Source organism: Aethalodelphis obliquidens, unplaced genomic scaffold, assembly GCF_003676395.1.
Source record: "Aethalodelphis obliquidens isolate GAN/ISIS:26980383/991018 unplaced genomic scaffold, ASM367639v1 scaffold99, whole genome shotgun sequence".
NCBI lineage: Eukaryota > Metazoa > Chordata > Mammalia > Artiodactyla > Delphinidae > Aethalodelphis > Aethalodelphis obliquidens.
This window is the reverse complement of record NW_020838043.1, coordinates 3070597-3094827: the sequence shown is the minus strand read 5'-3', so window position 1 is coordinate 3094827 and position 24231 is coordinate 3070597. Positions and strand designations below refer to the sequence as shown.

The 24231-nt window shown below is 44.7% G+C and overlaps 1 protein-coding gene across 3 annotated transcripts in view; it reads right to left on the bottom strand.

The window, feature by feature from the left end:
• SH3KBP1 (SH3 domain containing kinase binding protein 1) overlaps window positions 1-24231 on the bottom strand; it is a 346493-nt gene that overhangs the window by 289435 nt on the left and 32827 nt on the right. For 2 of the 3 annotated variants that reach the window (XM_027096156.1, XM_027096157.1), the window contains one exon: window positions 8439-8596. In XM_027096156.1, coding sequence (XP_026951957.1) covers window positions 8439-8596 — 158 coding nt within the window. Of the gene's footprint in view, window positions 1-8438; window positions 8597-24231 lie in introns of those variants that run through there. The other variant, XM_027096159.1, reaches the window with a different exon arrangement.

The window sequence follows — 24231 nt, the reverse complement described above, 5'->3', positions numbered from 1 at the left end:
TCTGCTCCAATAAAGTTGCCTGTACGCCTTCTCACATGACCACTCCATCTTCAAAGCCACAAGTCCTCCTCACAGTTTCAATCTCTCTGACTTCCTCTTCTGCCACTAGGCAGAGAAATTTCTCTTCTTTTAATGGCTCACGTGCTATGATTAAGCCCCCCTGGATATCTCTCTCTTGTAAAGTCAACTGCACCATATAACATAACACAATTACTGGAATGATAGCTCATCACATTCACAGGTTCTGGGGATTCAAGGAGTGGAATCTTGGGGACCATTGCTAGAAATTCTGCCCACCTCACTACCACTGGGTAGAAGGCAGCGTTTAGTCCAGTGTTTAGTTAATCCAGAGTATCTGCAATCAGCATGTATTAATTCTAATGGACTCACATAGAGCATTGTTTACATATTGGTACGTTGTTTTTGTATTTGTGGTACACATTTGTTTTTACAATTTCTAGCATGATTATGTTTCCTTACATATTCATAAACATACTTTAGAAATAACATAATATTTTCAAATGTAGAACTACAGGTCACAGGCTACCAAGCCATGTGCTTGAGAAAAGATATTAAAGAGGATGACACTGCCCATCAGTCCCAATGTACAAAAGGAGTGCCCAAGCTTCATCAAGCAGCAAGTCACATGAATTTTTAAAAATATTCCAAGGCCTCTACACCAACTCCTGCCCCTACTCCAAACTTCTGACGATGCAGTGTGCCTGGAGCAGGGCCAGACTGGAGACTCACTGGTTTAGGGTCCCCTGTGGGACAGCCACACTATACAAGTTTAAGTGTCCAGTAATGATCACAGCAACATCTTACATGGTTTAGATTTTGACCTGTTAGAAAGCTGGGGGTTGAAACACATGATTCCCAAGTCCCTTTCTAAGCTCAGATTCGATAATCCGGTCATTAAGAAAATAAAACTCCATTATGCATAATCAGCAAGATCAACTCGGTCAGGGGACCACTCTCCCTGAGTCACAAGACACCCCTCCACACAGACACACACACACACACAGACACACACAGACACACACAGACACACAGACACACAGACACACAGACACACACACACAGACACACACACACACACACACACACACACACACACACACACACACACACTTCCTGCATTGCAAGTGACAAAGCCTGAGGAATCAGCCAACTGGTGTGGCTTTTATTGGCAACACACTTGTCTTTAATTACTCCGGACCCTTCCCGGAGTACCTCTTTTTTTTTTTTCGGTACGCAGCCCTCTCACTGCTGTGGCCTCTCCCGTTGCGGAGCACAGGCTCCAGAAGCGCAGGCTCAGCGGCCATGGCTCACCGGCCTAGCCGCTCCGCAGCATGTGGGATCTTCCCGGACCGGGGCACGAACCCGTGTCCACTGCATCAGCAGGTGGACTCTCAACCACTGCGCCACCAGGGAAGCCCGAGTACCATTTTTTATAACAGCATCTAACAGGCTCCAGTTGTTAATTTTAAGATTTTGTTCCCTAAAAGAAAACTATATATTGAAAGTTTAAAGAATAATTCGAGTTGGAATTGGTTGTTTGCAAGGGCCCCACGGATGGGGAACAACTAGATAGTCACACAACTGGATTATTTACCACTCTAAGAAAAGACAACCAAGATCCTTCTGAAAAGCATACCCTAAACACCACAAAATAACAAGCCTCCTTACAAATGAGTAAAATGAAATATTTTCCCGAACTGACTTGCTTTCAGAATTCATAGGAAAAACAGCACCAGCCCATAAATCCAGGCAAAGATTGCTCTTTTGAGTTGAAATACCTGATTTCTGAAGAGAATCCTTTAAAATGCAGAAAACAAGTTCACAACCATGATTCTGAATATAGAATAGCAACCTGGAAATCTCTACTTGATGCCACTTGTAAAGTAACTTCGTAATTTTTTATTAACTCAAGACTAGCAGGGGCTTCCCTGGTGGCGCAGTAGTTAAGAATCCGCCTGCCAATGCAGGGGACACGAGTTTGAGCCCTGGTCCGGGAAGATCCTACATGCTACGGAGCAACTAAGCCCGCGTGCCACAAGTACTGAGTCTGCACTCTAGAGCTGGCATGCCACAACTGCTGAGCCCATGCTCCACAAGAGAAGCCACCGCAATGAGAAGCCTGCGCACTGCAACGAAGAGTAGCCCCCGCTCGCCGCAACTAGAGAAAGCCCGTGTGTAGTAATGAAGACCCAACGCAGCCAAAAGTAAAAGTAAATAAAAGTTAAAAAAAAAAAAAAAGACTAGCAGAGTAACTGAGAGACTTCTCTCCAAGTGGTACAAATGTGCAAAATATTGACAGGACACTTGGGGAAGGCAGGATGCAGCGGGTAATAATGGTGAGGGGCTTAACCCCATCAGGACAATTTGGACACCCAGATAATGCTGCCTGCTTGAGCTCAGGGTCTGGCGCCAGTCTGCTCAAGTTCCAAAGTTCTCTGCTTCTCATAGCTTGTAAGTCTTTTAACCTTAAGATGCCTCAGTTATCTCTTCTAAAAAATGGGCGTGATAAAAAAAATGGTATCTATGCCATAGACGGGTGTAAAGGATTTAATGAGATAAAGCATGTGAAGGGCTTAGGCTCACTCCTGCCTGGCGTTAAGTGTTCAACAAATTTTAGTCCTTGTACACAGACAGACACGAGCAGATTATACATAATGCATACAAAGCCAGGCAGCCAGAATGTTGTCATTATTATTCCATAAAGTAACACAACAATCAGGGCCAAAAGATAACTGTAGGTTCACTTAGCGTGTTCCAACAGAGCTGCCTGATGAATCCAGTCAAAACCCTCACAAGTGGCATTTTAATCAGGACCATATTTGCAGAACAATGTCTAACATGTGCGCCCCAGAGTAAAGTGTGACCAAAGGCCAGGTCACAGGAGCTAACACTGTCCTCCTGTGGAAGAAGTTACATTCGTAATGATACCTTGTTCCTTTTCAGGCGTCTCATTTGTGCTCACAGCCTCTGGTGCCAGCACGTCGCAGCCCGGTAAACGCTCCCTGAGGAGTTCGGCTTGACCCCCACCCCCGAGCACATCACCACGAGAGTCGTGCGCAGGACGAGGCTGCGCACATTATGAAACACGCCTGGAAAACTCGCGCCGCCTTTACAAGAGACACAAGTACCTTGAAGACAATATCCCATACACTTCACAAAATCAGTGGCCCTTGGGGTGAAAAAGCAAAGTGAAATGGGATCCAAGAGATCTACTTCAGGGTCTCTGAGTATAGAATAGCAACTTGGAAATCTCTCTGTTATGCCACTTGCTGAAGTAAATTTGTGATTCTTTCTGAAATCAAGACAAGCAAAGTAAGCGTGAGCTTTGTCTCAGACTGGTGCAAATAGGCAAAAGCCTCACCTTCCACCTCATCGATGAAAAATATGACCATTTTCACCAGCCACTTTACACAAATACAAAAAAGGCTCTGGATATGCCAGAGAGAGATCTAAAACACCTAGCAGATGAAAGCTGAGGCAATAGGAAACAGCTGAAAACTGTTACACTCAGCAGAAGACCTGCAACTACAAGTAAACACACCTCGGCCTTCGACAAAGGGGCCTGTGGCTGCGGCGGCGGGTGCTAGTGTTATGCGCACAGGCGACTTAAAGATCAACAAGCACATTCTTTTAACCCCTGCTGCAGTTTCCTGCTTTCTACTCAAGAGCCTGGGTCCCGCTGCCCCTCACCAAAGGTCGCCCCCCAAAGCAGGCAGACCCGTGCATGGCGGCCCAAGCCATGGGTTCAAGGCCTCTGCCTTTTGAAATTCCTTTGTCTGTCTGTGGATACATGTCAGGAGAACTCAGGAAAAGGCTGCTAATAAATCCTTTGCTGGACTCATGGCCACTGTTGTCTGCCTCTGAGGTAAGGTTCTGAAAGGGGGACACTGGTCAGTGAATCCAACATGGGGAAAATGAACCCCTGTGAAAGAGCCCACATCTGCCTCTCATTGGTGGCTGTCCTTCTGTTCTAGGTGGTAGTTTCAGGTCTCAGGAGGGCAGCCATTTTTTTTTTAAATGAATGACTTTGAGGATTTCATCCTAGTGACTCCTACTATTATATCCCATATTATGCTCTATTGTGGTCTATACAGAAAAAAAATACCCAAAACTTGGAAATGAAGCCAAAAATGATCATCGTGTGAACTTTTAACGTCATGCTGATCCATTTTCTAATAAGTGTGCCCCCCACACCACGAAGGGTCATCTGATTCCCTCTGAAAACATAACCTGACTTAACCAACACTTTATTAGGACATTTTACAACTCTATAAAAGTCCGAGGATAACATGTAGAAAAACAATAAGGTACGCCATAGCCTCTTTTTCTTTTCTGGTAGAGATGATAACCCCAGAGGTTAAGACTTTACTGTCCTCTAAGACATGAACCCATTTTGATCTTCTTTGTCCTTTTTTTAAAAATTTTATTGAAGTATAGTTGAATTTACAATGTTGTTTTCATTTTGATCTTCTTTGAACATTCCTCTTTCCATGGACTTTTTAATCAGTTCCTCACATCCTCACTGAATCAGTTTTGTTATTATGCTAGTTCTCTCATTAGATGAGTTCAATAAAACTTTGACACATGCTCTCTACTGGCATGTTTTTAACAATCTAAGAATGAGCCTTTGATAGTTCATGGGCCCAACAATCAAATGATCCCTGGGACATTGAGTTCTGTGCTTAAGGACCCCTCAGCGGTCATACTCAAAAGGTCAACCATGCAAAGACCAGCACATTCAGGCACAAATGAGGCCCCAGCACAGGTGGGACACCCCTCCTCCACAGAGGCCACATATGTAAACAGAGAAAAACATATATGTTGAAAGTGAGGGAGGGCAGTAATTCCACTCCTACACGTATATACACAAGAGAAATGAGTGCCTGTCTCCATAAAATACCCAAACTGGAAACAACCCAAATGTCCTTCCACAGGAGAGTAGATAAACAAATTACAGTTTATTCATAAAATGGGATACTATACAGCAAGAACAAAGTACCGCTATACACAACAACATTCTGTTGTGCAAAAGTAGCCATATATAAAAGAGCACATATTGTATGATTCCATTTACATGAAGCTCCAGTACAGGCAAAACTAACCTATGATGACAGATTACCTATGAGAGGGGGAATGACTGGGAAAAGGCATGATGGAACTTTCTAGAGGGATAGAAATAAAATTGATCTGGATGATGCTTACAGAGGCACGCACTTACATTAAAAAAATTATCAAGCCATACAATTATGACTTCAACATTTTACTCTATGTAAATCGCACCTGAAAATGAATAAATTTTTTAAAGGAGGAGGGATAAAGAAAAATGTATTCTAAAAGAAGTGGATGAGAGAGAGGTATAGAGAAGAAAGGGAAGAGGGATTTTAAAAGATTCTTCTTCTACATGTACAGTAAATAAATTAAATAATAACTAACTAAATAAAAGAAAAAGAGGAACAAACCCAAAAAGCCACGGGGCCTGGTTAGGTACATTTACGGGTGCCAACAAATTTCAGCCCCAGAGCTGGCAAAGCCCAGGCATCTTCTTAACGATGGGATGGCCGGACTGCCTGGTATTTTTCCTTTGAGAAATTGAGACAATACAGAGTTGCGGGTGGGTACTGAATCCCCAAACTTTAGGGGATCAGGTTCATTTGGGACACTGTTTAAGGATCCGATAAATGAATCAAGAAAATGCTTAAGGTAAGCTCTCTGACAGCGGTAACACTGGCATAAAGGTACACAAATAAACAACGGGATGCCACAAGATTACCCAATTCAGTCTGGGGACAGATGATTCTTAAGCCAAATAAGGCATGTGTAAACCCACTTCCAAAACTGTGAACTTATGCCAATATGATTATTAGTACCTAAAGATGTATTTTCAGCTTCTAGAACTCTCTATGGCAGTGTTCTTTATTGTTAAACCCTACGGCCTCCACCTACTGGATTTTCAATAATAGGCCTAAAACATTCCCAGTGGGTGAAGACTTGAAGATAGACTCAGCCATCCGAAAGAAGAGAAGTTTCTTTTTCTGCCAAGTCTAACAGCCACAAGTGGTACAGCCCCAGCCGGTCCTGCCACATCCTTTCTGGCCCAGGTGGAACAAGCACCTCCCAAGCATGAGACTTCCCCGCCCTGGAGGTGCTCTAGCCGAGGTGAGACAAGTGTTAGGCAAGGGCAGGGGCTTCCAGGCCAGGGGAGAGGGTCCCTTCCTTCACCACAGGGACAGCGGCACACTCGGAAGGTGGCCGGCCACATGCTAAGTGATTTCCACGCACTGTCTCCTCTAATCCTCAGACTAGCCTGATGAGGCAGTCGGGCTCGGGAGGGGGAGAAACCCAGATGGCACACTCGAGTTAGGTAATCTGAGGTGGGATTAATAAAGAGGCTTTTACAAAGTAGGTGAGGTAGAGAGACGCTCCGGGGAGGCAGCTGAGGGCTAGAGACAAGGGAGCCCCAGGCCTGCCGGGATGAGGGGAAAGGAACGTATAGAAGAAAGGGACTTGATGGGAGCAGCCACCATCTGGCAGAGGGACACAGCCAGACCCAGGCAAGCCTAGAGCGGGGAGCCGGCGGGATAACCCCTGACCTTGCTGGCCTCCCTCCCTCCCGCCATCTCCCACCAGCCTCCCCTTGAGACAAAGCGCGTGGGCCACCGTGGGGCAGGATCCGCTGCCGTGGCCCACGCTGGCCCAGCCCAAGGCCGAGCGAATGGAGCGGGCTGGATAGAGGTCCTGGCGGTGAAGCACATCACCCCGCCCTGGTCACAGTGACGAGCTCCTGTTCCCCGGTGCTCCCGGGGCTCTTCCCGCGTTGCCCTCCCTGCCCTGGCCTCCACAAACGCTTATGGTGCCCCGGCCCTGAGCAAAGGCCAACCTCGAGGTTTCAGAGGCTGTGGATTTGTGGTTTGGAATAAGCCAACAGGACACATTAAAGGCTTCCAAAGCGGGGCCCACCTTCTAAACTGGAGTTGGAGTCCCTTCTCCTTCCCACGGTCCTCCCCTCTCACTCCTTCCTCCTTCATCTTCACTGAAAGCTTTGCCTCTTTTATCCAGAAAAGTCCCCCTTCCAACCCAGAATTTGGCTGAACTTCAAGGATGGTCCTTGTCCCCAAATTGGGGATTTTGTTTGGAAGGGCAAAAGGATTCACCCTCATTTACACATCAGTAGACTCAACCCAAGGGGACCCAGATGTGAGACTTTCCTCCTCTTAAAATGGGAGAGAGAGGGCTGCCAGGTTCAACTGTAGTCCAAGAAAAAATGTCTATCCTCCCACGACTGTTCACAGAAAGCAAGGTTTATCAGCAGGTAACCCACAAAACTCTCCCCAGCTTTCTGCACACCAAGAAGAAAGGACAAGGAAAAAGTTAGCAGGATCCTCTGAGGCAAGATCCTGAAGAAAGATGAAACTGGCTTTCTATTTGTTCTAGACTGGGGGCGGGGTACCGGTAGAGGGCCCAGGGGGTGAAGCCTGGAGCATATCACTGTTCTTTCTCAACAACCCCCTTCCATAAAACCCTCCCACGTAGCCCACACGGCTCTTTAAGGGGGGCACCTGCTTCTCTGGGCCCAGCGTCCCCTACACCACCTGCCCCCTATGGCCCCAGGTCTCAGGCATGGTCTGGTGCCACCGGAACTACAGCAGGGGCCCCGGGGATTCCTGCACATAGCTCTCCCCACCAAGAACAGGCCCATCTGGCCCAGCGCTGGGCAGGAAGGATACAGTCCAGGGACTTTTTAGACCCACTTGGTATTTCCCTCTGGGATCAGCCTGCAGGTGATTTCCCGCCCCCCCCCCTTTTTTTAACCTAATTCCCACTATTATTTACAACTGTGTGGTATGAAATTTCTTAACACGACTGAGTTACATTTTTTGTAATTAACCCTTCTGCAAAGAGCATAATTTTCAAAACCTTACTGAAAAAACAGATTTTACTCAATGCTTCATGGCCATGAAGGGGAAAAAGAAAATAATACTGCTCCTATCAAGAAAGCAATATGATACAAAGCTAGAAACATGGCATAATTGGAATTCTGCATTTAGTTTGCTACTTGATTTAAGTGGTCAAAACTGAGTTTCACCTCCATTTTGAATGGAATGGTAAAGGGCAAGAGTCTTTGAAACTATCAAAGCATAAAAAAAGTCCACAAATAAAACAATTTGACAAGCTTGACATTTTTCCAGCATTTTCTAAGTGATACACAGTTTGGAAAGAGAACATTCCGGGCCTTAAGAAAGTGATTTCAAAACAAGTATCCCCCGATATGAAGGGCAAAGCTATACGTGCTCCTCTTGACAGCATACAAGAGGTCAAGCTCTTAAAGAGTCCCATGAAATTCCTCCTCAAGTGCCGCCACAGCTTTGGGCAGTAGAACCCACACAGGAGACAGGAAAAGGGTTTCGCTTTGTACTCACTCTTACAAAGTTGTCAGGGAACAAACCTCTCCTGCCATTGATCTGTCCCTCCCACCAGCCTCCATCCTCCTTCCTGATGTTGGTGATGATCTCACCCACGGTGATCGTCAGCTCATCGTCGTGCTGGGCCTGGTAGTCAAACTCCACTATGGCCTCCACTGGAAGGAACAGGGACCAAACAAAAACAAGAACAAAACAAAACAGCACTTTAGATCAGATGTTGGAGAAGTCCAAAGCCCAGCAGCCCTGGAAGGCCAGGAAAGTCATATTCAAGGGGCTTCCCCTCTACCAATACTTAAAATAACAGGGCCACACACGGTTGCCCGACTTCGGTTAACCTGAGGCCTGCAGCACAGAAACCACAAAGTGCTGGTCTGCGGTCAGGCACAGGCAGAGTGGCCTACAGGTCTCAGGGCCAGCAGGGGCTTCAGAGGGGAAACCACACAATGACAGAAGGCCAACAACACTTGTGCACCACCCCGCCCCCAGACGGAGTCCAGCAACATTTCCCCAAGTGCAGAGGTGGCAGATAACTACAGGTGCAGGTTCGGCTCTCAGATGCCCTCTCCTTCACCAAGACTACGTGATGCTAACCTCTCTGGGCCTCAGTTGTGCAAAATGTGGGTGATGATCATTCCCACCCTACAGAGATAATGCCCGCCTCTCAGCAACAACTCGTGTGAACACAGCCGATAACAGAGGGCCCCGCCAGCCCAACCAACAACTCAGACCGCTCACATCTACGGGCACAACTGCCTTCACAACAGATGGCTTCTTAGGCAGCAATACCATTTTAAACTGTTCTCCCAATCCACGGTGATTTTGTATACTTGGTAATAGGTGGAGGCAACAGATGAGGCAGACGGGTCTTCTGGTACCGATGCAAATTAGCAGAGCCAACCAATCCAGAGGCTGGTTAGTTTATCTATACATGGATTAAACAACTCATGTGTCTTTGGGCCTCGCCTCATGCCCACCTCAGTCAATCTCCTGTCCTTTTCCTTTTGTATTTGCAGCTTAATATGAATGAATGGATGGACAGACGGACGGATGGACAAAGGGAGAATGAATAAATACAAGGGTAGTGAAAATTACGTGTAACCCCAAGCAGCGAATTAGCAACTTAGAAATTACAGTAAAAGAATGGAAGTGGAAAAGATAAGTGAGCTCTATAAAGAACACATACGCAAAAATGAACTCAAAATGGATCATACGCCTGAATGTAAGAGCTAAAACTGCAACATTTTTGTAAGAAAGCATACGAGAAAATCTTAGTGATCTTGGGTTCAGCAAAGATTTCTCCAATGGGGCTTTGGTGGCACAGTGGTTAAGAATCTGCCTGCCAATGCAGGCGACACGGGTTTGAGCCCTGGTCTGGGAAGATCCCACATGCCACAGAGCAACTAAGCCCGTGCGCCACAACTACTGGGTCTGCACTCTAGAGCTCGCATACCACAACTACTGAGCCCACGTGCTGCAACTACTGAAGCCTGCGTGCCTAGAGCCCGCGCTCCGCAACAAGAGAAGCCGCCACAATGAGAAGCCCACCCACCGCAATGAAGAGTAGCCCCGGCTCGCCGCAACCAGAGAAAGCCCGCATGCAGCAACGAAGACCCAACACAGCCAAACATAAAAAATAAATAAATGTATATATAAAAAAAGATTTCTCCAACAGGAGACAAAGAAAGCACAAGTGACTTTTACAAATTCAATATATTGGGGTAGGTTTTCCAGGAAGAAGGTTGGTAGGTGAGGGGCTCCTTGTCAAATGCACTTTGCATATCCATTAGGGATACACTCTCAAAGTGTTTCCAGATCAAACGACCCCGCCCACCCAGACTGGTGTGCTCACCTTGTCCACGTATAATGTCAGCTAACCCAGACAGTTCATAAGCAACTCAAAGCAGAATTTGCTTTCTGAGATTAGTTTTGCATTCCAAAATTAGCTGGCTGACTCTGCTGTCAGAAATCTGCCCAGGCTGAAGTTGAGTTGTGAACCATTTTCATCACTTATCAACAGAAAGGAGAAGCATAAGAGCATAAACAAGGCAACCTTTTCAGATTTCTCCTGGTTCCTGACAAGTACAAAGGCAGAAACACTCCAATTTTCTTGTATCATATTCTCACCCCAGCAGGTAAAATGAGTCATCATAACAATCAGAACCAGGTCGATTAAAAAGCAGCTTTCTTCAAATTACCTAGACATGGATCTATTGAAGCTTTGCTATCGGAATGGAGATTACAGTAACCACTGTTTATGTGCCAGACACTTTTCCTGCATTATCTCACTTAATCCTCACAGTATTATGATGCCCACCTTCCCAATTAAAGAACCTGAAGCTTAGCAAAGCAGTTAAGCTTATTTTCTGAGCCAGTGCCCTCCAAACTGGGATGCACTCACTTCAGGAATTAGTGAACAAGATGAAAAAAAAAAAAAAGAAAACATCTATTCATTGTTTTCATTTTAAAAAGAGAAACATTCAACTTCTCTAACGCTCCAGTTGCAGAATGACACCAGCTCCTTCATCCAGCCTCTAGGTCAGGCAGTCAGGGGTGCTCGGAGGGCATGGAGCGGCCTGAGGGACAGCTGTGCCCCTAGACAAGGGCGGCTGCCAGGGCCAGCTTTCAGCTCCATGGGGCACCCTGCAGTTCTGGGAGGCCTCTTGGTAGAGCCTCTTTATGACTATTACCCCTTTTAACTAAAATCACCCTCACTAAATGGATGAGAGACTTGAGAAGATTTGGGTAAAGAAAGTAGGGGTTGTAGATAATACTCAACACACGACCAAGTCAACAAGAAAATGGTGGAGCTACCACTTCAGCCCCTGGGTGGGAACTCTTTGTCAGCCATGTTGGGGGGTGAACACGAGGACAAGCCAATCAGCACAAAACACTCTGAGTTATCAAGATAATTTGTAATATGGGTTTTCTCCCACCCTTGATATAGGTGTTTAAGTTATCTAATTATAATATGGAACTATTGGGTTTAGCAAGATATTCAAAACTATGTACCTGAGCCATGAAGACAAATGTCCATTTTTCACCAATGTCTAAAACCACATAATAGTCAATCTTATGTTTTCTGTAAGTTCATTAAACCTAATAATAAATATTTAGAAGCTTCTTTTGGGTTTTCTTAATCAACTAGTACAGCAATATATTACATGATCTATAAATAAATATATGTATGGAGATAGTCATTTTTTTAAATAACAGGTATTATTATTTTTTTAACAAGAAAAGGCTTGGAATACTGACCTAGGCTCCCCAAGGCTGCTCCTATCTTAGTACTTAGAGGTGAAAGCTCATAGCTTTTCTGATGGGGACAGAAAATCGCCCTAAGTGGAGTTGGGGGGAAGCAGCACATGGGGCCTGCCTGAAGGAGCCGGGGGAGGAATCTGGTCAAGGGTCCATCTCGGCGCTGAACTTAAACCCTGTGTACTTTGGGGAACTCAGAACCCCATCCACTTCCAGCACACAACCTTGCTTCTCCTTTCCTCAACAGCAAGTCTCATTTTCTGCATTCTACACGTGGGCTCTATCAAGGTAAAGCTGGACGAGGGCAAAGGAATCTGCTGCAAGAAGATAGGTCCTAAGAAATAAACAGCTGCTGCCTGTTGTTGAAAACTGGAGAGAAGCACATCCTGGGTTTGCTTCCGTCTCCCTCTTATGAGGAGTCCAAGAACACAGCTTAACTGATGGCTGCTAGAAGTAATAAGGCTGGGGATTAGGCACTGGGGACTCAGGGATATATAAAGCATAACTGCATAGTTTTCGAGTCTTCCCAATATACTATTGAGCTGGTTTTTCCTGATCTACCCTTCCTTTAAACTCCTGGACACTTCATCACATGCACGCAGCCTAGCTCCTTCCTGGCTCATCCAGCCCCCAAGCCTCCCTGGGCCCTGGTATCGAGGCAATTCCACACTGTGGTGGCTGCATGTGTGTCTCGCCCTCCCAGTGACCCTCTAAATGGCTTCTGGGTACAGATCTCCCTTAGTTCTGTCAGGGATGCCCTACGAGCATCCCTGACATACAGTAGGTACTCAACAAAGCCTTGAGAAGCTGACGGTTCAGCTTGCATTTGCATTTTATAATGGCAGATAGTTCTCTCTGCCCAACAAAGATGCTACTAAAATGCCAAGTGTCAATCACATTTTTGCAAATTGAGTCAGATCTTCAGTGCACTAAGGGAGCTTGCTATTTAAAGGATCCTGCAGTTAATTCTTTTGTAACATGAATAATCACTTCCTGCTTTACCTTTCCTGTCAAGAAGAATTTTTACATATCAGGTTTCTCTAAGAGAAGGAAACCTATGTATGGCTTTATTAAGAGCTCACAAAACATGAGACTATGTCTCTCCTACCCCTTCTAAGGGCTCTTCCTGTGTCCCTTGTAAGCCTTTGAAAGGTTTAGAACTTTGCTGTCCACTAAAGTGTCACTTGCCACACGTGGCTGTTGAATACTTGAAGTCTGGCTCGTCCAAATTGAGACATACTGTAAAATACACAGCAAGTTGCAAAGACTTATGAGGGAAACAAAAGAATGTAAAATATCTCATTAATTTTTAGATTGATTGTATGTTGAAATGATCCTATTTTAGATATGTTGGGTGAAATTCCTCAATTTCATTTCAAGCATTATTCAAATTAATTTCACTTGTTTCTTCTCCCTTTCTGAATGTGGCTACTAAAACATTCAAAATCACTTCTGCGGCCCGTATTACGTTTCTATTTTACAGAGATGCTTGAGGAGAATACTTGGCAGACAGGAGCTCTAGACCTCACACGGCACCAACACAGTCAAAATATTCACAAGGGCCCATGAGAAAGTGTGTGGCCCCAAAACCCATCTCCTTGCCTTCAGGAAGCTGCAGCAAGGATAAAACCCGACCTACAATTTTTTTAACAGTACCCTTTGGGAAACTACCTCTGGGCATGAGCACAAAATTAAAACATTAAGCTAAATAAAATATAACAGAGGTGTAATTAGGCCAACAGTAAACAAAATCCCATATTTAAAGACACCATAAATTACAAAACTTAAGGAAGTCTCCCTGTCAGAAAATACCACCCTCCAGCTGCCTGCCTCCACAAGTCGGCTCCAGCTACCATGGCGGCAAAAGCCAAAGCTACAGTTAACCCGAGGGCACAGAGAGATAGAGGCAGAGCCAGAGGAGATAAGAGATCTGCCTCGAAATGCAAAATGCTTCAACCTCCCCATCTCCGCCTTCAAACCTGCTGGGATGTCTCCTCCCCACAAAGATGAAATGGGTGGTTTTAACCGTGGTTGGCTAAGCCAGCTGCCAAGCAGCTTCTCACGGGGGCAAACTTCTCACAGTGGCGGTGGCGTTTCAGAGGCCCCGCTCTGTCTCTGTGACCGGCCCCTCCCCACCTCTGTGCACTGAACTTGATCTCTCCCGGGAGCTCACCACAATGCGTGAGCGTGAGCGTTCACTGCGGCTCATTCCAATCAGACTATGAGCTCTTGCTGGGAAAAGCCCTTCTCTTTTTCAGGATTCCACCTCCCCTGGCCAGCATCAAGTTTTATTCCAGCCCTCTGATTGAAGAGAGCAGATACAATCAAGAAGTAATTTTTCTTTTTTTCTTTCGGGGTAGATTTTTTTTTAAATTGGAGTATAGTTGCTTAACAATGTGGTGTTATTTTCTGCTGTACAGCAAAAAGTGAATCAGCTATACGGATACATGTAATTTTTCACCAAGAAAGATTTCACCAAAAAAGATCACAACTGCTGGTCATTAGAGATAGAAAGCACATGAGTTATCATCTTGTCAAACCCTTTTCTTAACTATACAGATGAGGAACTGAGGCCTGGAAGCTTCCATGACTGAGGCTCACAGAGCTAAATAATGGCAGCATCAAGACTAGGACTAAGCTCTCCCATCTTACAGTCCAGGTGAGAGAAGGGAAAATCTAAAGCAAAAAGGAAGGAAAACTGACACCATGAGGTCCAGACTTCCACACCGTTGGCCTTTTTTCCTTCTTTCTTTCACCCATAGCATAGTTTGCAGGATACCCGGAAAAAATTACACCAGTCAGGAACCTATGTTCAAATCTACAGAAACAGAAAACAGATGAGTGGTTGCCTAGGGCTGGCGTGGGAACGGGGCCTGACTGCAAATGGCTACGAGATGTCTTTGGGGGCGACGGAAACGTTCTAAAATTAAATTCTGGTGAGAGTTTCACAATGCTATAAATTTATTAAAATCATTGAACTGTACAATTAAAACGGGCAGAATTTTATACCTCAATATAGCTTTTAAAAATACAGAGTTTGTGTAATGCATATTTTGGAATTTATGATTGTAAAGATTCATGCATCGAGGTGGCTGCCTGTGTCTGTGTCCCAGGGAGAAACCATTCCCCACTCGGGGAGGGGAAGCCGTTTGGGGGACTTTCCCCTCCCTGATGAGATACAGTCTGATGGGACTGTCCATCAACATGCCCTGCCCTCTACCAGCACAGGACTCAACTATGTCGCACAGCAGCAGCTGTGACAAAGACTGGAACCGGCTGTGGCAAATCCCCCAGCAGGGCCCCCAGATGAGGCAGTGATCCCCGGGGCTGCCTGGGTGCCATCTTTCCCAGACCTGATCCTCCAGCTTTTCCTTCCACCCTGTAAACCAGCCCGTAGCCTTCCAGTAAATCCTCTTCCCTATTTTAGTTAAAGGGGAGTTGGTTTCTGTTGCTTACGGCCAGAGAACCCTAATGGATACACTCAAGCATCAACTTTTTTTTTTTTTTTAATTTTTTGGCCTTGCTGGCAGCATGTGGGATCTTAGTTCCCCGACCAGGGATCGAACCCATTCCCCCTGCAGTGGAAGCACGGCATCTTAACCACTGGACCACCAGGGAAGTCCAAGCATCGACTTTTTAAAAAACCAGACTCTTCCCAACACGAGTCTGCACGAAGCCCAGTTCTCACCACCTCATGCTTTCTCGGTAGTGTCAGGGCTAAGGGTTTGGGGACCTGAACTTCCCAGGTGAGGACCACAGGCGCTGCACGGCTTTCAAGTCCAACAAAGCTGACCTTGACACCAGCCATGTTTTCCTTTGGTGTCTTCACAAACACACCACTAAGGGGCACCAGGCCAACAAGGGGTCATTCCTAAGGCCTGAAACTTAAAAACTGAGTGTTAGCTCCCCCCGAGGAAGCCAGGCTCAGAACGCAGACCTCAGTGAACAAAGAGCCACTGGGCCTGAACTCTCTCCCTGGGTAGGAGGCAGCAAACCGTTGTCTATAGCGGGCCAGGAGCAGCTCCCAGAACTGGGCATCAGCAGGGAAGTGGGAAAGAGAGAAATCAAGACGAGAAAGGAGAAACCCAGCTGTGAGAGACAAACGAAGGCCCACCACCGGCTGCCACAGCCAGCACTAAGGCCACTCCTGTCACACTGCTTTCTAGAACAGCCCAAGGAACCCAGGCCTCCCAGCCCATCTCCCCCCCTCTTGTCATCTCTAAGTGTCTTTACAGAGGATGTGAGATAGAAGAGAAAGAGCACAGGCTTTGGAGCCTGGGAGGCCCGGGACTGAATTCCAGCTGAGACATTCACTAGCTGTGTGACATGAACCTGGATACCTTGCTTGAGTTCACTTCCTTTGTGCTTAAAATTGGGAGATGATCTATCCACTGGGTAGCTGCAAGGAGAAGGGACGATGCCTGTAACCTCCTGTACACAGAAGCTGCTCCACGAACGACAGCCACTAGTCCCACTGGCCCTTATCATGCTGTGCTGTGACGGTTTCCCTGTGCCCGTCCTCCCTGTCTGCCCCCTGGAATGGGAGCCCTTAAAGGGCATATCTGAGTGTCCCCATCCCTCGCCTGGCACAAAGTAGGTGCTCGGTAAATGTTGGTGACTGAGTACATGTTCGGAGAAAGTGTGACCCCCCAAAACAGAGCTTATCACTCAGCACAATGAAATGCAGTTGCCACTGGGAGCCTAGTTGTTTGGCTGGAAGGCTAGACAAGGTCCAAGATCAGGATGACCAGACAGCCACAGAACAAGTATGGCACACTGGGCCAAGCCTATTGAGTGCTACTGGGATCAGCCTCAACTCCATCCCCACCTCGGCCATGACCGGACCACTGCCCCTGACAGCAGAAGGGCACTGGATGAAAGCTGAGAACGGGATGCAGGGCCAGGGCTGGGCCGGGCCGCCCCGCTCCCTCAATGGGGAAGCGTTTCACAAAGCCGGGGGTTAAGTCCCTCACAGCCTGCTCTAGGAAGCCTACACTCACCAGGGCCTCACCCAAGGAGCTAAGAACAATGAGTTATTAAACACTTCCCGACTAAAATTAACCCTTGCACACCTCATGCACAGCTCTCTTAAGAGCATGCATTAGACAGACTGGATGAGGATAAGTTAGCCAGAAAAAGACTCTTCAAATGAAAAAGGAAACAGAGAAAGCGTGCAGACGGTTGTGCAGGTTAAAAAACAAAAGTGAAGGGCTTCCCTGGTGGCGCAGTGGTTGAGAGTCCGCCTGCCGATGCAGGGGACACGGGTTCATGCCCCGGTCCGGGAAGATCCCACATGCCACGGAGCGGCTGGGCCCGTGAGCCATGGCTGCTGAGCCTGCGCGTCCGGAGCCTGTGCTCCGCAACGGGAGAGGCCACAACAGTGAGAGGCCCGCGTACCGCAAAAAAAAAAAAAAAAAAAAAAAAAGGGGGGAAAATAAACTGCCTCTTAGAAAACCAATTTTGTAAAAAGTCAGTTAAATCAAAATGGTTTAGCCACTTAAAGAAAACAGAACCTTTTTTTAAGCAAAAGAGAGAAAGCACATGAATGTTGCTTTCTATAAATATTTAACAGTTTTAAGTAATAAAATGGCTTGAGGATAAGTAGAGATGCTATTTTTTTCCCCTGACTTTATAATGATAGCCTGGTTCTCAGACTCAAAGGGTATCCAAAGATAGGTGCCTGATTCCAGAGTGATCCCCTATTTTCCCCAGTGAGAAGATCCAAAAGATTTGGGGCCAACCAAACTTTAAAAGAGAAGATGAAACAGTCAAATGTCTGCTTGTACTATGTATTAATTTAATTAGAGATTATGTAAAATAAAATACTCAGAAAGTATTGCTTTTGGGACTCCCCTGGTGGCACAGTGGTTAAGAATCTGCCTGCCAATGCAGGGGACACAGGTTCAATCCCTGGTCCGGGAAGATCCCACATGCTGCAGAGCAACTAAGCCCGTGTGCCACAACTACTGAGCCTGTGCTCTAGAGCCTGCGAGCCACAACTACTGAGCCCAAGTGCCACAACTACTGAGCCCGTGCGCTACAACTACTGAAGCCAGGGGCCCTAGAGCCCACGTGCCACAACTATTGAGACCACATGCCACAACTACTGAAGCCGGAGCACTCTAGGGCCCCTGTACCGCAACTACTGAAGCCCGCGCACCTAGAGCCCGTGCTCCGCAACAAGAGAAGCCACGACAATGAGAAACCCATGCGCCGCAACTAGAGAAAGCCCGTGCGCAGCAACAAAGACCCAATGTAGCCCCCCCCCAAAAAAAACAGAAAATACTGCTTTTCCCCCAACACCCCCTCTTTTCAGGAACCAATTTTATTCAACAGACACTACATGGATTGTTGAAACACGATTATGGATAAGGTATCTAAAAGGTTTGCTTGAACTTCTTTATTAAAAATTAATTTATATTAATTTATAGAGCCCTATAGTGCAAGATCCTTTGTAAGAACTGTAAAAGAATACATGATGGGGGCGGATGGGAAACCGGCTTCAGAGTTGGACACGTGTGAAAGAAAAAAGGCAAAAGCCTTTCCGTTGATTTCAGTGTAGCTAAGCTGAATCAGCTTTAAGAGGCAAGAATGTTTAGAAGAGTGGAGAACAAGGTCAAAAGGAGGGAAGTGAAGAGGATTCCAGAGAAAAACATGGTCAGTCTGCCCGGGGGTGGGGGGCGCGGGTTGGGGGCGAGGGCTGAGTCACCGCCTGGCCTTCTGTTAACAAGAAATATACTGTCTGGTAAGGGAGAAAGTAGACAGAGAGGTGACAGGAAACCACAGCGAACCTTTGCTGCCGAGTTAGTGCCCCTCTTCAGGCTTCGTTTATACCCCAGGTATAATAATCCTGCTAAACTGTGAGCCCCTGGAAGGCAGAAGGGAAGTGTAAAGCTGAACCAGTGGGTCTCCTAAAAGAAAAGTCGCACTGCCCAACATATCTTCCTCCTTCAGGTGCTGAGCTGACTGGCCCCATCACTCACTCAAGAAATGTTTGTTGTTGGGTGGGGAGAAATTTACCAGGGTATTTTGACAAGAAGCTGAGAATCCAAGAAGATGGGATCTGAGACAAAGGCACAGGGCTGAGAGCAGAACATAACAGCAAAACAGCAGCTCTTCAAAGCAGTCTAGACTTCCAAACTGTCAGAAGCATAACTACTTTGAACTCCCCAACAGCCAAGTGGGAGATAACACCTAGAGCATTTGCAACACCATAATGTGTAGGTTATTTGGGCTGGCACATTTCATGGTTTCATACATGATGTTATACAGTAATTGTGAATCTTTCCACACTATAACCACCAACAGTTTCCAAGTCTTTTTGATTGGCATGTTTAATAGTAGGACAACAATTTGAATTGAAAGTTTTCAGTCAAGTATCCACTTCAAGAACATTTGTAATCAACTAAATTATACTTTGTCACGATACCAGAAAACCACTTAGTAAGTATGCATCGTAGATTAACAAAAAATGGAAGTAAAGTTAAAACCCAACATTTTTCTTTCCTTTGAAGGTTATAATTTAAAGTTGGACAAACAGAAAAAAATACCTAAATAAACTGGACGGAGGCTTAAAATTTTGGAAACCTTTTCCAAAACTGAAACATGAGGTTAATAAAAATAAAGAAAACTAAAAGGATCAACATCCCCAAATCAATAGACCTCTAGGATGATCTGAGTAGATCAATGTGTATTTTTTTCAGAAATAATTACATTGTCTCTAAATATTATTTTTCATTTTTTAAAAAAAGCCAGGTAGCCTTGGAGAAATGGCTGATTCCAGGTCTGGGCAGGAAAGGTGACAAGCCTGAAATGTTTTGGCATACAAACACCTTGTCAAAAACAAGAAACATCTTGTCAAAGCAAGGAAGCCATCAAAGACTAACAGAGTCATGTCAAAAGGATTCAGAACTGAATGAGAAAAGGCTCCCACTTGCCGCAAATGGGACAATATGACTATCAGTAAGAATAACTGCAGTGGATTGAAACACATCAAATAGGTTCCATGTCTCAAACTGATACATGTTAATGTGAATCTATGTTGCAGAGTGATTTTTTTTTTTTTAAATCAAGGCTAGGGAATCGACTCCCTGTTCTGAAAAGTGGTAAATTCAGGGAAAGAACCAAACGTTTATCCTGCTTTTTCCATATGAATTCAGGATAAACCGAATTGTTGATGAGAAGAAACTTCTCTTTACAGGAGTATTCTGGCCAGTAAGTGAAGAACGAATGAGAGAATTAGACAATCGACATTTCACAACATCTAATGTAATCAAGGACATGGGCAATGGTCACTAACGGCTGCTAACATTACAAAAAGGGAGACAGCCAGGCTTCGAGAGCCTCATTAGGGAAGTACGCACCATTCCCATACCGCGCACTTGCCAACGAACCGAACCTAAGTCAGATCAACCTCTGGATTTACTGCCAGTTTATAGGGAGGACAGGGGTCCAGGAAGATGTTCAATGGCTCCTGAAAGTACAGTCAACCAAATCCAGACTGTAGGAGACTCCACAAGCAAACACGACTTAGTTTCTTCAACAACAACAACAAAATTGCAAAGGAAAAAGAAAAGAAACGGGAGAACCTAGATTAAAAGAGACTCAGAGACGAGCGACCAATTAGAAAGTTCAGACCTTCCAAATCCAGATTCAAATAAATGCCTTTTGAAATATTTTAACTATGTGTAATAATTGGACATTTGAACTGGCTGCTTGATGATAAGGAAACATTGTTAGTTGCTGTAAGTATAAAAATGATACTGTGATTCTGGTTTTGAAAAGAGTCCTTATCTTTAAGAAATACATGCTGAGGTTTCACTGGTGGTGCACTGGTTGAGAGTCCGCCTGCCGATGCAGAGGACACGGGTTCGTGCCCCGGTCCGGGAAGATCCCACATGCCGTAGAGCGGCTGGGTCTGTGAGCCATGGCTGCTGAGCCTGCGCGTCTGGAGCCTGTGCTCCGCAATGGGAGAGGCCATAACAGTGAGAGGCCCGCGTACCACAAAAAAAAAAAAAAAAAAAAAGAACTACATGCTGAAACACTTCTGCATTGTTAAAATGCTCTAAATGTGCAAGGAGAAGAATAACGTTCTACACTGAACCTAAAAGATGAAGAGAAAAATCTTAATGCTGGTGTAACCTGAGCTGGTGCAATCAGTAGTTTCACAAGTGATTCAGCTAACCATGTTATACACAGCAATGCACCTGAAAAGGAAGATGGGGTTTATAAAGGCAACAAGACATTAAAAGTGTGTGTGTGTGTGCATGTGTGCGTGTGTGTACCTGAATTTGTTATTAAGGGCACTAAGCATCTACAGATATTTTTAAATAAACAAATGACCCAAAAGTATTTTTCCTTTTTAGTGCTACAGTTTATTCTCTGTGAATAATTATAAAATATACCTCCAGTAACCAAAACTGTGATTCTCTCCCTGCAAGGCATGCTTTGTAAGAGAAATCCTGAGGCACCTGGGATGTAAACTGTTTACTTTGGAGGGTGTACAATGCTTAATCCTAATTCCTTTGTTACGATATACTTTCAACTACTTAATACAATAAGCAACAAGCACCATCAAAAGTGTGTTTTAAGACTTGTGGTTGCCAAGGGGGAGGGGGTGAGGGAGAGGGATGCACTGGGAGTTTGGGGTTGGTAGATGCAAACTATTACATTTAGCATGGATAAGCAACAAGGTCCTACTGTGTAGCACAGGAAACTATATTCAATATCTTCTGATAAACCATAATGGAAAAGAATATTAAAAAAAGAATGTATATATGTGTATAACTGAGTCACTTTGCTATACAGCAGAGATTGCTACAACACTGTAAATCAACTATACTTCAATAAAAAAAATAATAAATTTTTTTAAAAGTGTGTTCACAGAAAACTGTAAGACACTGATGAAAGAAATTAAAGATGATACAAACAGATGGAGAGATATACCATGTTCTTGGATTGGAAGAATCAATATTGTGAAAATGACTATACTACCCAAAGCAATCTACAGATTCAATGCAATCCCTATCAAACTACCAATGGCATTTTTCACAGAACTAGAACAAAAATTTCACAATTTGTATGGAAACACAAAAGACCCCAAATAGCCAAAGCAATCTTGAGAAAGAAAAACAGAGCTGAAGGAATCAGGCTCCCTGACTTCAGACTATACTACAAAGCTACAGTAATCAAGACAGTATGGTACTGGTCACCTTATTTTTTGATAAAGGAGGCAAGAATATACAATGGAGAATACAGTCTCTTCAATAAGTGGTGCTGGGAAAACTGGACAGCTACATGTAAGAGAATGAAATTAGAACACTCCCTAATGCCAGACACAAAAATAAACTCAAAATGGATTAAAGACCTAAATGTAAGGTCAGACACTATAAAACTCTTAGAGGAAAACACAGGCAGAACACTCTATGGCATACATCACAGCAAGATCCTTTTTGACCCACCTCCTAGAGAAATGGAAATAAAAACAAAAATAAACAAATGGGACCTAATGAAACTTAAAAGCTTTTGCACAGCAAAGGAAAACATAAACAAGACGAAAAGACACCCCTCAGAATGGGAGAAAATATTTGCAAATGAAGCAACTGACAAAGGATTAATCTCCAAAATATACAGGCAGCTCATGCAGCTCAATATCAAAAAAAAAAAACCCAATCCAAAAATGGGCAGATCTAAATAGACATTTCTCCAAAGAAGATATAGATTGCCAACAAACATGTGAAAGAATGCTCAACATCACTAATCGTCAGAGAAATGCAAATCAAAACTACAATGAGGTATCACCTCACACCAGTCAGAATGGCCATCATCAAAAAATCTACAAACAATAAATGCTGGAGAGGGTGTAGAGAAAAGGGAACCTTCCTACACTGTTGGTGGGAATGTAAATTGATACAGCTACTATGGAGAACAGTATGGAGGTTCCTTAAAAATAGAACTACCATATGACCCAGCAATCCCACTACTGGACATATACCCTGAGAAAACCATGATTCAAAAAGAATCATGTACCACAATGGTCATTGCAGCACTATTTACAATAGCTGTAAGTATTAAATAACACTATTTCCAATAGGACATGGAAGCAACCTAAGTGTCCATCGACAGATGAATGGATAAAGATGTGTCACATATATATAATGGAATATTACTCAGCCATAAAAAGAAACGAAACTGGGTTATTTGTAGTGAGGTGGATGGACCTAGAGTCTGTCCTACAGAGTGAAGTAAGTCAGAAAGAGAAAAACAAATACCGTATGCTAACACATATATATGGAATCTAAGAAAAAAAAATGGTCATGAAGAACCTAGGGGCAACATGGGAATAAAGACACAGACCTACTAGAGAATGGACTTGAGGATATGGGGAGGGGGAAGGGTAAGCTATGACAAAGTGAGAGAGTGGCATGGACATATATACACTACCAAATGTAAAATAGCTAGCTAGTGGGAAGCAGCCACATAGCGCAGGGAGATCAGCTCGGTGCTTGGTGACCACCTAGTGGGGTGGGATAGGGAGGGTGGGAGGGAGGGCGACGCAAGAGGGAGGAGATGGAAACATATGTATACGTATAACTGATTCACTTTGTTATAAAGGAGAAACTAACACACCATTGTAGAGCAATTATACTCTAATAAAGATGTTAAAAAAATAAAATAAATAAATTTTAAAAAATTTTTTAATAAAATAAAATGGCTACACAAAAAGTCACCAATTTTGATGTCTTTTTTTAAATGCACGCTGATATGACAGCTGTCACATACAACCTAAAAAACTGTTTCGAATGAAGTTAAAGACAACTAAGTGCTACTAGAGCCATGTTATGGAAAAAACTGAACAAACCTTTTGGCCAGCCCAATACGTACCACATTTTCTTTACCCATTCATCCATCGATGGACATGTAAGTCGTTTCCTTGGCTATTGTGAATAATGATGCAATGAACATTGGGGTGCAAATATCTCTTTGAGATAATGATTTCATTTCTTTCTGATACCTACCCAGCAGTAGGATCGCTGGATTATATGATAATTCTATTTTTCATCTTTTGAAGAACCCCTCCCATACTGTTTTCCATAGTGGTTATACCAATTTACATTCTGATTTTGGGTTTCTTGAGTTGGTTTTGTATAAGGAAGGCTGTGGTTTTGGTTGTTTAGGTGTAAAAGTGATATCGTGATTATGGTTTTTGACAGAGTCCTCATCTTTAAGAAATGTGCTGAAACGTGGCAGAAATGTGGTAGGTCACCTGCCTAGCCCTCGACGACTCACTCTCTCTGCGAGCTGGCCCTCGTCTGGCGGGGGCAGGCCTCAATAGGCATCTCTGCCTGTCCCTTGCTGGTACTACCCACGCCCCTGCTGGCCCTGGCCTCACCCAGCCCTACTGAATCAGAAGCTGCAGTGTAACGAGATCCCCAGGGGACTGACACACACAGTGTCATTTGAGAAGTGCTGGTCTATACCACATGAACTCCTTACCCAGGGGTCAGAATCACCTGTGCAGCCTCCCCCACCTCTG